Source organism: Cebidichthys violaceus, unplaced genomic scaffold (genome assembly GCF_023349555.1).
Source record: "Cebidichthys violaceus isolate CVI_PGR_0920_01 unplaced genomic scaffold, fCebVio1.0.p SCAF_54, whole genome shotgun sequence".
In the NCBI taxonomy this organism is placed as follows: domain Eukaryota; kingdom Metazoa; phylum Chordata; class Actinopteri; order Perciformes; family Stichaeidae; genus Cebidichthys; species Cebidichthys violaceus.
Window position 1 is genome coordinate 105,001 of NW_027176750.1, and position 13,592 is coordinate 118,592.

The 13,592-nt window shown below is 41.4% G+C and overlaps 2 protein-coding genes across 2 annotated transcripts in view; one reads left to right on the forward strand and one right to left on the reverse strand.

Annotated features, from left to right (window-relative positions):
* The window catches only part of arhgef33 (Rho guanine nucleotide exchange factor (GEF) 33), a 14,956-nt gene extending 6,853 nt beyond the window's left edge, over positions 1–8,103 (forward strand). Inside the window, exons 6-17 of the mRNA XM_068731897.1 lie at positions 1–77; positions 829–955; positions 1,630–1,762; positions 3,872–3,979; positions 4,187–4,279; positions 4,386–4,534; positions 4,633–4,722; positions 4,810–4,982; positions 5,599–6,056; positions 6,471–6,695; positions 6,842–6,984; positions 7,083–8,103. The exon at positions 1–77 is cut by the window's left edge and continues 43 nt beyond it. Coding sequence (XP_068587998.1) covers positions 1–77; positions 829–955; positions 1,630–1,762; positions 3,872–3,979; positions 4,187–4,279; positions 4,386–4,534; positions 4,633–4,722; positions 4,810–4,982; positions 5,599–6,056; positions 6,471–6,695; positions 6,842–6,984; positions 7,083–7,212 — 1,906 coding nt within the window. The 3' untranslated portion in view covers positions 7,213–8,103. The remainder of the gene's footprint in view (positions 78–828; positions 956–1,629; positions 1,763–3,871; positions 3,980–4,186; positions 4,280–4,385; positions 4,535–4,632; positions 4,723–4,809; positions 4,983–5,598; positions 6,057–6,470; positions 6,696–6,841; positions 6,985–7,082) is intronic.
* A 1,013-nt stretch (positions 8,104–9,116) lies between these two features.
* The window catches only part of LOC137888442 (mitogen-activated protein kinase kinase kinase kinase 3-like), a 30,602-nt gene continuing 26,126 nt past the window's right edge, over positions 9,117–13,592 (reverse strand). Inside the window, 1 exon segment of the mRNA XM_068731844.1 lies at positions 9,117–13,047. Coding sequence (XP_068587945.1) covers positions 12,960–13,047 — 88 coding nt within the window. The 3' untranslated portion in view covers positions 9,117–12,959.

The window sequence follows — 13,592 nt, forward strand, 5'->3', positions numbered from 1 at the left end:
GTCCAAATCTCCAGCGTGGGGAGAGAGGAAGAACAGCCGAGACGACACGGAGACGCCCAACAGCCAGACTGAAAACAGTGAGAAACACACAAGTTCATGCAACTAATGACATAAAACTGGACGCTTGATTGGTGTTAAGACAGATGATTGACAGGAAACAAAAACACCAAAAAGAAACATTTTACCGTCTTTATTTCAATCATTGGAGGGATACTAGAGGTGTATAAATACAGGGTCGTTTGCATCACTGTCACCTTCATAAACACTTCCTGGTTGCACCTGATTGGTTTGTTTGAAAACGTTTCCTCTTATGTCACTAATACTTCAATACTGCTGAAACTGTTCCTCATTTTAGATCAACAACGGTTTAGTATAAGTTTTCCCAGCAGTTTCAGGAAGTGGTGAGCCATGCTAGCCCCCCCCCCCCCCGTTGCCAGTCTCTATGCTAAGCTAAGCTAACTCCCCCCCCCCCCCCCCCCCCCCCCGGCTCCGGCTTCAAATTGAACGGACGGATATGAAAGAATTAAGAGTATTTCCCAAATTGTCAAACTTTTCCTTCACATTTGAACAGAAGTTTAAGGCAGAAATATAGTTTTAGTGAACACAGATGAAATAGTCCAAAAGCCCAAATATCAAAACCCCCCCAAAACCAATCTCTTCATCTGTTTGAAGTCTAACATCTGGAGGGAAAACTGAACTCGCCATCTGCTGTTGGGCGGCCTTTGATGCCAGGCGATGTCCCAGTACAGTGAGTTAAAACTGGAATATCTGTGTGTGTGTGTGTGTGTGTGTGTGTGTGTGTGTGTGTGTGTGTGTGTGTGTGCGCAGATAAGAGACAGCGAGTGGCTCTGGAGCTGCTGGAGTCGGAGAGAGTTTACGTGTCCCACCTGTCTCTGTTACTGAAGGCCAACATCTCCTTCAACGGGTCCGAAGCCCTCAGCTCCAAAGAAAAACGGTAAGTTTGACAAAAAACAGACATTAGTCAAATGAACCGATAATAGATGAGAAGGTCATTTAATATTTAATAATATATCACAATATGTACATTTAAGAAGGGGAACTTTAAGAAATGCAGAATGTGTAGAAAAGATCTATCCGATATGTTACGAGCCACGAACCCAATAAATATAACATCATTTCCATCTTTGTCACTAACATGCGTTCATTGCAGGAGAGGCTGCTGATCTAATTTCAGAGCTTACAGTGAGGAGACAACAGGAAATCAACTAATCAAATAAAAGCAGGTCCTAAACACCAGAGAGGAGACTCCACACACAGCTCACTAATGTAATCAGAGCTTTAGCTTCAGCACACGTGGTCCCAATGACCACAAGCACCAAGGAAGGAGGTGAAAATGCGCTGAAGTGGGTCAAATGGTTCATTTTAAATGATTGCATTTGTTTTAACTTGCTGCCAGATGTCCGTCACATAAGATGGTATAATAATGTTTAGTATATTACATGAAAGTACAACCAGAAAGGATGTTTGCCGGTTCTGGAAGCTGAAAAAAAGCTTCCTTCCTTCCTTCCTTCCTTCCTTTAAAATCATTTCCCCACGTTGCTTCCTTATTTCTGTGAATGTTTACGGAACAGAGAAAGTATTCTCCGCCTTCTCCTCTTCTGTCTTCAGTCCGTTTCCCAGCACTCTGAGGTTTCTGATCCAGCAGCACCTGGAGCTCCTCCACACTCTCCAGGAACGAGTGCTCAAGAGCCAGTGGCAAGGCATCATGGGAGATGTGTTCATGAGGCTCACCAGCAAAGAGGTGAACTGCGTTACTGTGCACACCGCCCCAGTGTCGGTATAGGAGGGTCATTTTCTAATTCTTTACAGATTTATTCTTTCTCATAGAGGTAACAGGATACATTTGTACAAGAATAAGAATATTTGGGAATATAAAGACAAAAATTTAAACCATTTTTCTTTATTTTTAAATGTATCTGTTCATATATTCTTATTTATTTATATTTGCATATAAATTACTATGTATTTTTATTTTAAATAGAGTATACAGTATATCTGCAGGATTTTACTACTCAATCTGCGCAGGAAGGCCTGCCCAAAGCTTGTTGATTGACAGCTTGACAATAGGGCAAAAACAATAGGGGAAAGAATAAGAAAAATAAAGGATTAAATAATAAAAATATCTATTTTTTTATATATAAATAAAAATACATAAAAATAGAGTAATTTATTTGCAAAAACTAGATACAAATATATTTTTTTAAATTATAAATACATAAATGTAGTAAGTGAAAATAAATAAAAATGCAGATAATTATTATTTAATATTTTGTTATTTGTCTTTATATTTCCACATTTTTTATTTACCTATTAATCCTTGTTTTGATTCCTCCTCATATTTCTACATTTAGTTTTCTTATTCTTTTACAGATGTATTATTTTTTTATGTCACTCTTATGACTCCATACATACATACAGGCTCATTGAATTGAGTACCGAAAACCTCATGCACCAAACTATACAGGGATAGTTACTCTCCTGTAGATATGAAGATATGTAGATCTGTAGATCTGTAGATATGAAGATATGTATATACTCCATCTGTGGCAAAGTAAACTAAATACCTCTCTTGACACCTGTGCTCACCTGTGCTCACAGGAAGTGAGTGTTGAGCTGCATGTTTCCCTTTTTTATAGCAAGGGATTAATTCATTTGACCAGAAAACCCGACCTGTCTTTAATAAAAGGACAGGTCGGGTTCCTGCATCAACAGTTCATTTCACCCGTCTGCTCTTTGTCACTGCTTTTTGTAATATTTTGACGACTGTGGACAAAATGTCTGATGGAATCTTTTGGTTTAACGCAATTCAATACAACAACACCACAAACCACGGCCTCCGGAAAACCCACAGAGATGAATCCGCTCTTTGTTGAGAATCAAACGTGAAAATCTTCAGAATTATCTGGCATTTTTTGGTGGATATTTTAACAACCGTATAACACAAAAGATGTGGACCTCCAGTTTAACTCGCTTGTGAATCGAGATCTTTGACATTTACTGCTCACAGTGCTGTTAATGTGGAGGGGTGAAGAGGTCGGGTCTTGTGACCGGCCGTTAATAATGAATTTGAATCGTGTCGGCAGCCATGACGGACCTTAAGGGAAATGTCAAATTCCAGCGGAGCCATGTGGGGAGCTGGAAAACAGAGGAAGGACCGAGACAACGGAGATTCTTGTTATCGCTCTACTGAAGGCAAAAACACGATACTAGTGCTTTACTGACAAAAACCACAAACTAAAAGCAGTAAAAACATCGATTTAAACACCTAAAAAACCTAAAATGTTTTGTAACATTAAGAGATTGTAAACTCCAGCTGTAAGCTAAAAACAATAATACACTAAAGCTAACGAGTCTATTAAAGCCAATGTGTCGCTAATTGGCTCTGAGTGATTGGGAGGAAATGAGGTAATTGGTAGGAACACCTACCTATTTAAAAAATAAAGGCAGGTTCACAATGCATTGTGGGTCCCCGCTCACTGAGAGTCGAGAGCTTGAGGAAGGAAATAAATAAATGGAATCTTCTAATTACAAGCCAATTCTAATTATTTTTAACAGGTATTTTGTTTGTGTAGTTTGTTTTATATATTTAGATTTAAATTAGAGGTGATATAGAAAAGGTTATATCGTGAAAATAAATGAGTGATTTGCTTTAAATAAGCAGAATGTAAATAACCTAATAGCGGCCGAAAGCTAGTTTAAGTTTGAGAAAAACTGTTTTTCTATCCACACACAGGCTCATAATCTGCTACGTCTATTCAGCCACAACAGACTGACAGTGAAGGGAGCACAGGAAGCGGAAAATGTTCATGCAAAATAAAACATATCTTTCTCTCTCTGCGTCTCCCCACAGAGTGATTTCTTGGACTTTTACGTGTCCTACCTGAAGGAGCTTCCGGACTGTCTCTCAGTCGTCTCCATGCTCGCCTCCAGCTCCATGAAATCTTCTGCATTCCTGGAGGTAACACAAAGAGAAGACAGGATGAGACGTAACAGGCTACGATGTGACATTATAGTGCATATCATTAGATAATGTAACAGGACAGGATGTGATAAAGGGGATGAAAAGAGGGAATGTGTCTCTTATACCTGCTGTGCTAAATGGTTTTCGTCCTTCCATCCTGATTGGTCGACCATTGCTGCCCCTTTTCGCTCCGATTGGCCGCAGAGTGAAATAATGGGCGACGAATCCAGACCCTCCCTCCACACTCTGCTCCTTCAGCCGGTTCAGAGGATCCCTGAGTACCTGCTGCTGCTTCAGGTCAGATAGCTAGAACTTTGTGTCGCACATGTCATACACGTAGCAGTAATGCAATGTCCTTTAGAGAGAGTAACATAAATAAGTATGTATCTGTGTGTGAGTGCAGGGGCTGCTGAGGCAGACCAATGCAGAGCACCCAGACTACTACCTGCTGCTGGTTTGCATCCAGCAGTTCAGGTCCTTCACAGCTCAGTACCACCACCTCCTCCAGCACAACCAGGAGCTTCTGCTGCACAACCGCAAGGAGGTGAAGAGGTCAGGATTTACCACTCCACAGAAAAATAACATCACGTGCACGACTTATTCTCACTGTTTGTACCTGACAACACAAGGTGTTCATGCGTGCGCTGCAGGTCTACCATGACGCAGCTGCTAAAGACAGTGGAAAGCGGGATTCAAGCGAACAACATTGGCTCACCGTACCCATGCAACAGTGCCATGTTGTGAGTATTTTAGCATTCTTAACTCCCTAGTGGCTAACTTCCTATTTGTTGATGAACCCTCTCATATGAGTTGTCCGTCCCTCACAGAGAACATGCCAACCAGGTGAAGCGGAGCAAGCAGCGCCTCCTGGAGCAGATCCAGTCCCATCGTTTCCAGGGTTGGGACCAGGATCCCGAAACCCATTGTTACGACTCAGAGTGGCCCTCCCAGCTCCCGTTCTTCAACCCAGACCTGGACTCACGAAACCACAAACCAACAGGTCTGTGGTCACGGAAGCTTCCCCATTATAATCTTGGCAGACCTTCTTCGGGACACCCTAACCCCCACCGTCTCCCAATCCTATGTCCCATCAACAACTCCATTTGACTGCATCTGAGCAATTGCACGATATTATTTAACTGATGAGGAAAACGCTGCAGCACATCCCTGTGTTCAGAGTGAACGTGTATTGTGAATCTGTCTGAAAGAGTGCGCTGCCATCCTTATTTGAACTATTCATTGGTTTCAACCGTTTCTATGATCACACACTTATACCTTTAGACGTGTTCAGACAACACTTCATATAAAGGACGTCTTTTGAAGCATACTGAACCCTTTTGAGAAGAAGAAGTGGGATAGGATAGAGTTTAAATATCTTTTGCCAAAGTCTAATAAGACTCTTAAAGTTCAAGGCACCGGCCTCTTGGGTCAACAAGACACCCAGGTATCTGTCCCATGTCATATCTGTGAGCTTTTTAGTCTTGTTTGCAATCATTTTTAATAATGTCACTCCCATGTAGGGATTCGGCAGAAACAGACATACAACCTGTGTCACTTAAATGCTTTTGGGGCACTTGCCCCATCGGTCAACCAGTCAACCAACCTTTGGCTTTCAGGTCTTGGCAGTATCCCAGAGAGTGAGGCGTCTGAGATGGCCATGTCGTGCCAGCATCATCTGCCCTCCAGACCTGCAGACTTCCGTCAGGTTCAACCGGGCTCCGCTCTGGCCGACGCCCTCGGCGAGTTCCTTCTCCCTCCAGACCCTCCAGGGATGGAGAGCCTCTACGAAGAGGACAGAGGCTCCCCTCACGATGTTCCCATGTTCGACCGCTGCTCCTCTAACTCTTCAGATTCCTCCATTGACATTGCCTTTGTGAAGTGCCCCAAAGCGCCCTCGGTGTCGCATCACGCGATGGCGGCGAACGTGTCGACGACCCGCGATGTCTTTGGCAACAGTGGAAGCCACGGGAATGGTTACAAACTGCCCAACAGAGGATGCGTATCTCCGGATGAAGCTGTGATGATGCGGCGCAATCAGCATCGCCCCCTTCAGGCCAGCCAGCGTAAGAGCAAGGTGAGCCTGCTTATGTTCACTCTTACAAATAAGTGTTCCAATAGGGTTCTTCCTGAGGTTCTACCCAGAACCATTTGTTTCTGAAGGACCCTTTTTTTAAGAAGGTTTTTCAAATGTTCTTTGTAAGACTAAAGGTTCCATTAAGAACCCATTTCATGCAAAGGAGTTCTTCAAGGATTGTTGAAAGCATTGGACTTAAAAGGGAACGCCCACAACTGAACCCACATTCTAGGTAGAAACCTCTGAAAGGGTTCCAAAACTAAAAATGGTTCTTGTGTCTGGGGAAAAGCCGTAGAAACCTATATGGTTCTAGTTAACACCTGTATTTCTAAGAGTGTACATAGAGAGAAATATTCTGAAATAATTTGTACATGTGTTTAAATAAACAATATATACGTCTTCTCTGCTGTCTAGTCACTGAACGGCCTGCAGATGGACAACACTGTGAGCGGTCTGGAGGGTGGTCCTCTATCAGACCACCTCCAGAGGTTGGGACTGGGCAGCCATGCCAAGCTGGAGCGTCAGGGCAGTAAAGGCAGCAGAGGGTGTCCCACGCCGTCCCATAAGGTCCACAGCCCCCTGGGGAACCGGGTGGACATCGACAAACAAGGCGATGATCTTCATGGGCTGCTCAGCATTGTGGGTCGTCAACAAATCAATATATCTTTACCTTCAAGCTGTCTGTACCGACGTTCGTTGTCAATTTAAAGTACAGAAACACCGTAAATGGTACCAAATGTGATCAAACCGTATATAAGAAATAATATTGTGTTCAACCCCACTAGGACTCGGGGTTCCAATCATGGGGGGAGGAGTCAAAGTGGAGGGGCGGGGCAGAGGAGAATAACCACACCCCCTTCAGCGAGAGGAGTCGGAAGCAGGACAAAGGAGGCTTCAGGAGCTCCTTCAAGAAACTCTTCAAGAAGAAGTAAGGACTGGAAGTATGCACATGAATGGCATTGATAGGTGGACGGACATGGAAGACTCAAAGCCCCCTCTTTCAACCCTGCTCTTTCTTCCCAACAGGAGCAGTGACGAGAAGAAAGAGAAAGGAGGCGAGAAAACACCAGAAAAACAAAACAACGGTGAACATGAGACACCGGGGAAAAATCCCAAACTGGCCCATCTGGAGCTAAACCGTGGCACAGCTGTATGAACACCCCAATATCACACAGACAACTGTATGAACACTCCAATGTATCACACAGACACAGCTGTATGAACACCCCAATATCACTCAGACAACTGTATGAACACTCCAATGTATCACACAGACACAGCTGTATGAACACCCCAATATCACACAGACACAGCTGTATGAACACCCCAATATCACTCAGACAACTGTATGAACACCCCAATATCACACAGACAACTGTATGAACACCCCAATATCACTCAGACAACTGTATGAACACCCCAATATCACACAGACAACTGTATGAACACCCCAATATCACACAGACAACTGTATGAACGCTCCAATATCACACAGGCACAGCTGTATGAACACCCCAATATCACACACACACACACACACAACATGAGGCTGTTCTACATTTACTACTATATAAATTATGCTGTACAGGTTCACACCATTTAACTAAGCAACGTTTCCGCTCATCATTTTCAAATGTGAATTTTTGCTCATTTTCTAGCAGCAGTAGTTGTGTGTACTGGTAGTTCCGTTAGCCATTAGCGGTGGGCTAACCACATCGTTACAAATGTAACATGTGTCCACTAGGGGGCGGAGTTTAACCTCATCTATCCCCATACTGTAAATAGCTCTGCTCTACCTCCAGTTTATAAAAGCTTTTCAGATAAAAAAAACTACTTTCTTTACCTTGTTACACTATTTTCTAAGGTTTATTTTGCTCCCCAACTTTCAAATCTATAAACTCTTTTGAATTGGTTAAAGTTTAATATTGAAAGGTGGTTTCTTCTTCTTGGGAAACAGTTTATCTTTTATCTTTCACTCCCGTTAAACTTCCTGCCAGCCTGCTAAATGTCTTAAGCCATAACCAGAAATGATTATATTGTGCGTATACTCAGGAGAACAAACATTCAACTGTTATCAGTTATGTATGTTTATATGTGAATGATTATGTTGAAACATTTAATGTTTTTCTTTGTGACAATCAAGAGTGTTCAATAAAGGTCAACATTGAAAGTTAAGCTTTTTCTTTTGAATTCCTGAATGTTTTGTCACTCAGATTAAACAATCCTGAGATGTAAAGAAAAACTGCTCACAAAGAAGGTGAGCAGAGTTAAGCCAAAGCTTCATGTGTTAAAGCTGCATTCTCTCTAGTGACCACCAGGGGGCGACTCCTCTGGTTGTATGGAAGTCTAGTCTAAAATGACTCTACTTCTCTCTTGATTTATTCCCTCAGTAAACATTGTAAACATGAGTTTATGGTCTCAATCTCTAGTTTCAAGTCTTCTTCAATACAGCATGATGTTCATTTAGTACATTATGGTCCATTTAGAGTCAAACAGACCATAAAGCAGGGGATGCTTTAGGGGCGGGGCTACACAGTGATTGACAGGTCTCTACCAGAGACATATACGGCATCTCTGCGTCACGCCTCCTCAGTCCAGATATGGTCACTTCCTGTTCACTGGTTGCATGAAAACAACAAAACATTTCTGCCAATAAATCCCCCTAAATGCTACACAGTGGACCTTTAATTTTGTCAAAAAGACAGGAAAAAATATAATACACGGCAGATATGTAACTTATTATAACAAAGGTTCAACTATGCTCCAGTTAACAATCATATATATATATATATATATATATATATATATGATTGTGAGGAGTTAACCTCACAGAAAGTGTCCATTAAAAGCCTTTCTTACCTCTAGATGGTGACGGTTGACCTGGAAATGCAGCAAAATATTAACAAACAAAATCAATATCATTGTCTTCTTTCTTTGGAATCAACCCTTTCTCGCTATAGCATCAGATCTAAATAAAACCATCCTTTTGTTCAGCTGGTAGAGCTCCTAAAGAAACATCCAAGAAGCATTTTAGTGAAATAACCAGCGAACAGCAAACGGTCGAGTTCCTTCTTTTTAATGTGTTAACCTGTCATCTCATAAATCTGTTACACTTCTGAAACAAAATATAGGCAATTATACAGTATGTAAAACAAACCCATTTTTTTATTTTACACTATGTACATTTCATAACGTGTGCATTGCATTATGAAAACAAAAAAAGACAAAAAGGTGACGTCACAGCGACAGAACAGAGGAGACCGTGTTTGTACGTCGGGAGGAAGAACTCGCGAGGTTATTTAAAGAACTCTTGGTTCTTTTCTGTGACATTCAGAACATTCACATCTCTGGTGTTCACGTCGTCCTAAAGGAAAATCCGTCTCAACGTTTTTTTTTTATTCCACACGTGATTCGACCCTTTGCAGGTTATAAAAAACACACTTTTTTAACATTGCAGCACAATGGAAGGCCGTGTTGGCACCAGAGGGGGATTATAGGTTTAAACTCGTGTCCAATGGAAGCGTCATTCGGTCCCAAAGAAACCCCCCCCAAAAAATATTAAAGTTATGAATCAAACAGAAAATAAAGAAAAGAAATAAAACCGGTGTGAGCTTTTAAGAACTGTTTGTATCGTCTGTTTTAATTATAGGATTTTAAATGTGCAGCTATGATACAGGAAGAGCTAATTGGGTATTTTAGGAAATTAAGAAAACCTTTAAACTCTCGTCTTTGTCTTCATGTGTTTTTAGTAACTTGTGTTGATTTATTAACTTCTGATCGTCTACTGAGGACAAAGACGTTTTAACAAGAGTCTTTAAGAGTTTTATACGCCACTAAAAGTTCAATAACAACATATTTTGGCATAAAAACATAAGTAAAACAGGTGTTCTTTGACAGGAACGATGGCTACCGTAACGCAAAGTGTGATACATTTATTCCCACCTCTCACGAATAAACAAACTCACATGAACTGAGCCTGAATATGAAATGTGATTCATTTTGGCGGTGAAGTGTTCTTGGTAAAGCTCCCGTCTTTCTTTATGACACTGGACGCATGAATTATAACGAGAACATTTGAATTGATAAATAACCTGATTGTGTGAATAAAAACTTGGCCGCAGCTCTGAAACGTAACACTTGTGTTGACGGACGTTGGTGTAGAATCGATCTCTTTTATGGCTGATTTCTGGTGAAAGTTCAACAACGCAGAGTTTTGGGGGGGGGAAAGCGTGCCGTCTCTGATGTCTTGAATAACTCATAAAACATTTGTTAGAAAATACACAAATAATTTACATCCAGAGGATCCGTATGAAGACAGTGAAACAGTGCTGAGGGAGCGTTAGTGTCGCCGACGGAGGAACGAGCCGCCGCGTTGGTGTAGAGACGAAAACAAACAAACAGAAAGATGTTACATTCTTTTGTTAAACCGTCCTCCAACAATGGCGACATGTCGCTCTTAAAACCACCTCAGTAGAACTCGGTGAGGCTGAAATGTTCTCATTCCTTTTTCTCCAAAGAACACTTGGAGTTCTGTTTTGCTGCAGTTCCTCTTCGCGTCGACTAGACGTTTAAGCGTTCTACTCGACAACGTGAGCCTTCAGAGTTCAGGTTCTAGTGACGTCGTCTCGGTTAAGTCGAGCTAAGCTCGCGTTCACGTCCTCATAGTGTCACAGCTTTACAGACTGGTAGTGTGTTACATGCATGTAGTGATCGCTTATACAGATGTCGGCCTTTAAAACAGTCACAGCAACGAAGGGTTCAAAAAACGTCTCCAAATTAGGACTAAAAAAAGGAACAAAACATTTGTTTTCTCTGGTGTCTCCATTTAGTTCTGGAGGCTAGTAGAGGAGGAGCTAGCTAGAGGGAGTCGAGCTCTTTATTTCACTTTTAAATGTCTTTCATTTTATTCTCTTTAGTGCCACATGAGAGGCTTTTAGGACATTATTTTATGGAAACAGAACAGCTTGTTTTTTTAGTTTTATAAGTTGTAAACTTCCCCTCTGTGAAACACACAGAAGTTCAGTTTAATGTTATTAAGTACGGAAGCCCTGAGAGGCCAGTGAGGAAAACATATTCTGGTGATCCCGGTCTGAGAGAAGTAGATTATTCTCTCGAGTTTATGACTTCAGAACTAGTGAAAGAAATTATGGTTTTGCCAAAAGTTTTTTGTTTGTTTTTAAGGTTTTGGTAGATGAAAACAATGTTTTTAAGTGTTTGTTGTTGTGATATTAGTTTGCATCACTACCTCATGTTCTAAAAAAATATTTAAAAGCATTTATGTTTTCTTCCAGGAGAATTTAAAACACACCTGGAGGAAGAAATGAATGCTTTTAGTCCCATTTAAAACACAGAGTGGTGGTGCACTGCAGCCTCGTGTGGCCAAAATGAGTATTACAACAACAAACACAAGCAAAAAAAATATCCTGACAAAAAAAATAAAAAAAGTCTCACCTGGTAAAAGTTTATTTTCCACATGAAATAAAAGTAACTTAAAAAGATGATCAACCCCAAAACCTTTCCTTTGTTCCACCTCTTCTCAAGTCATAAACACAACTAATCACATCAGACTTAAAGAAATGATCGCCTGGTGTATTTTATTACCGGGTCTCTGGGCTTCCGTACTAATGTTTAAAACCGATCTGCTGAAAAAATATAATTTTTTTTTTTTTTTTAAATGGTGTATTAATATCTATTGGTGGTCTTTTCAAGTGTCAGATCTCTATATGACACACTTGTGTGTGCATATTCTATGTCCACACACACACACACACACACACACACACACACACACACACACACACACACGGTCATATATTATAATGACATCACATTTGTTTGTCAAATACCTTTTTCTTTGTGCAAATCTTTAACACCAGTGGTTCGATAAAAAAAACAAAATCAAAAAAACAAACAAAAAAAAAACGCTTTCTGATTAAAACAGCATTTAAAAAAACAACAACAACAAACGGAAAAACAAAAACAAACTTAAATGTGTAACTGTTGACGCGAAAATGAAAATGGCCGATCAACGCTGCTTCCTGTTTCTCTCGGGTCGATCCTGAGCTCCGGGTTTATTACATCAGAGGGTCTTTGCCTCCTAATTCTGGTCACATGATCGCGGAACCAGGAAGTGAATTTATCCCCCCCCCCGTCTGTCTGTCTGTCTGTCTGTCTGACACACGCCGACCTACGTGACTTTTTAGTGTTCGTCTCTGTCAAAAAAATACTACATTTATATTTACAACAGTTAAATAGAGGTCAATTAAGCACTTGTGTGGTGACGGTGTGGCAAAGCTTTGTACTTTTTTTTTTATCTTTTAAAATTTTTTATCCTTTAAAAAAACAACAAAAAAAAACAGGAAAGCCATCCCGGTTGTTAAAAGTTACATCATGCCACAATAAATAAAGGTGTAGTTTAAAAAAAATAATAAAAAAGCAGAGGAAAGGAAGGAAGGAAGTAGGAGACGCTGAAGGATTTCTGTGCAAGATGGCTCTTCAGTGAAGCTTTAGCGCAAGTAGCAGTAGTAGTAGTAGTAGTAGTAGTAGTAGTAGTACTATGTGTAGGACTAGTAGTAGAAGTAGTGTTGACGTCAGACTTCTGTGCAGGAAAGGTGGGTGTCAGGTATCAGGAAGGATTCCCGGCTGTCTCAGACCAGCAGTGTTTAAGCCCCGCCTCCACTACGACGCGCTAAAACTAACACACACGTTAACACTGCGGCGCATTGTTTAAAAGAAAAAAAAACACCGGGAATCCACATCTGCACCCGTGAAACGGCTCATCTCACCCCGTTACACGGGAGGTTTTTGGCGGGTTAAGGTTGGGATGAGTGTGTCTTTAGTGGTGGGTAGAGAGTGTGTGTACGTGTGTGTGTGTGTGTGTGTGTGTGTGTGTGTGTGTGTGTCTCAGTAGCTGTTTTCATGGCCTGCCAGGATGTAGAGGTTGCTGTGGGCTGTAGGGTTGTCTGTCGGCCGGCTCTCCAACACCACCACCCTGCAAAACACACACACACACACACACACACACACACACACACACACACACACACACACACACACACACACACACACACACACACACACACACACACACACATCCAGGTTAGTTTCAAGGGAAGGTAACATTAATCTTCATTCCACCTTTAAATCACCAGACAAGAGGAACAGAAACACAACAGTGGGTAAAGTAAAGACCCAGGAGTTTATTGTAGTAAAATGTAGAGACAGCAAACAACCCACACAGGATACGCTCCAAGCCTGTAGACGCCCTGTTATTTGGGAAAGAAAAGCCTCCCCCTGTTTTAAAGTCTTCACTCAAAATGAGACGACGAGACACCAAAATCATCCAGTCGACACCAAAGCAGCTCAAAAGCATCAGATTTGGCGCAGGTCGACACTAGATGTCGACTTCTTATTTTGTCCGCTTGAACTGTGTTGGACCAGACAAAGATGATTTTGGCGTCTGCGGGTTTTAAAAGCGCGGCTACGATCCCATCAGACGCTCTTAACGAGCTGCTGATCGGTGACGTCGGAGACAGA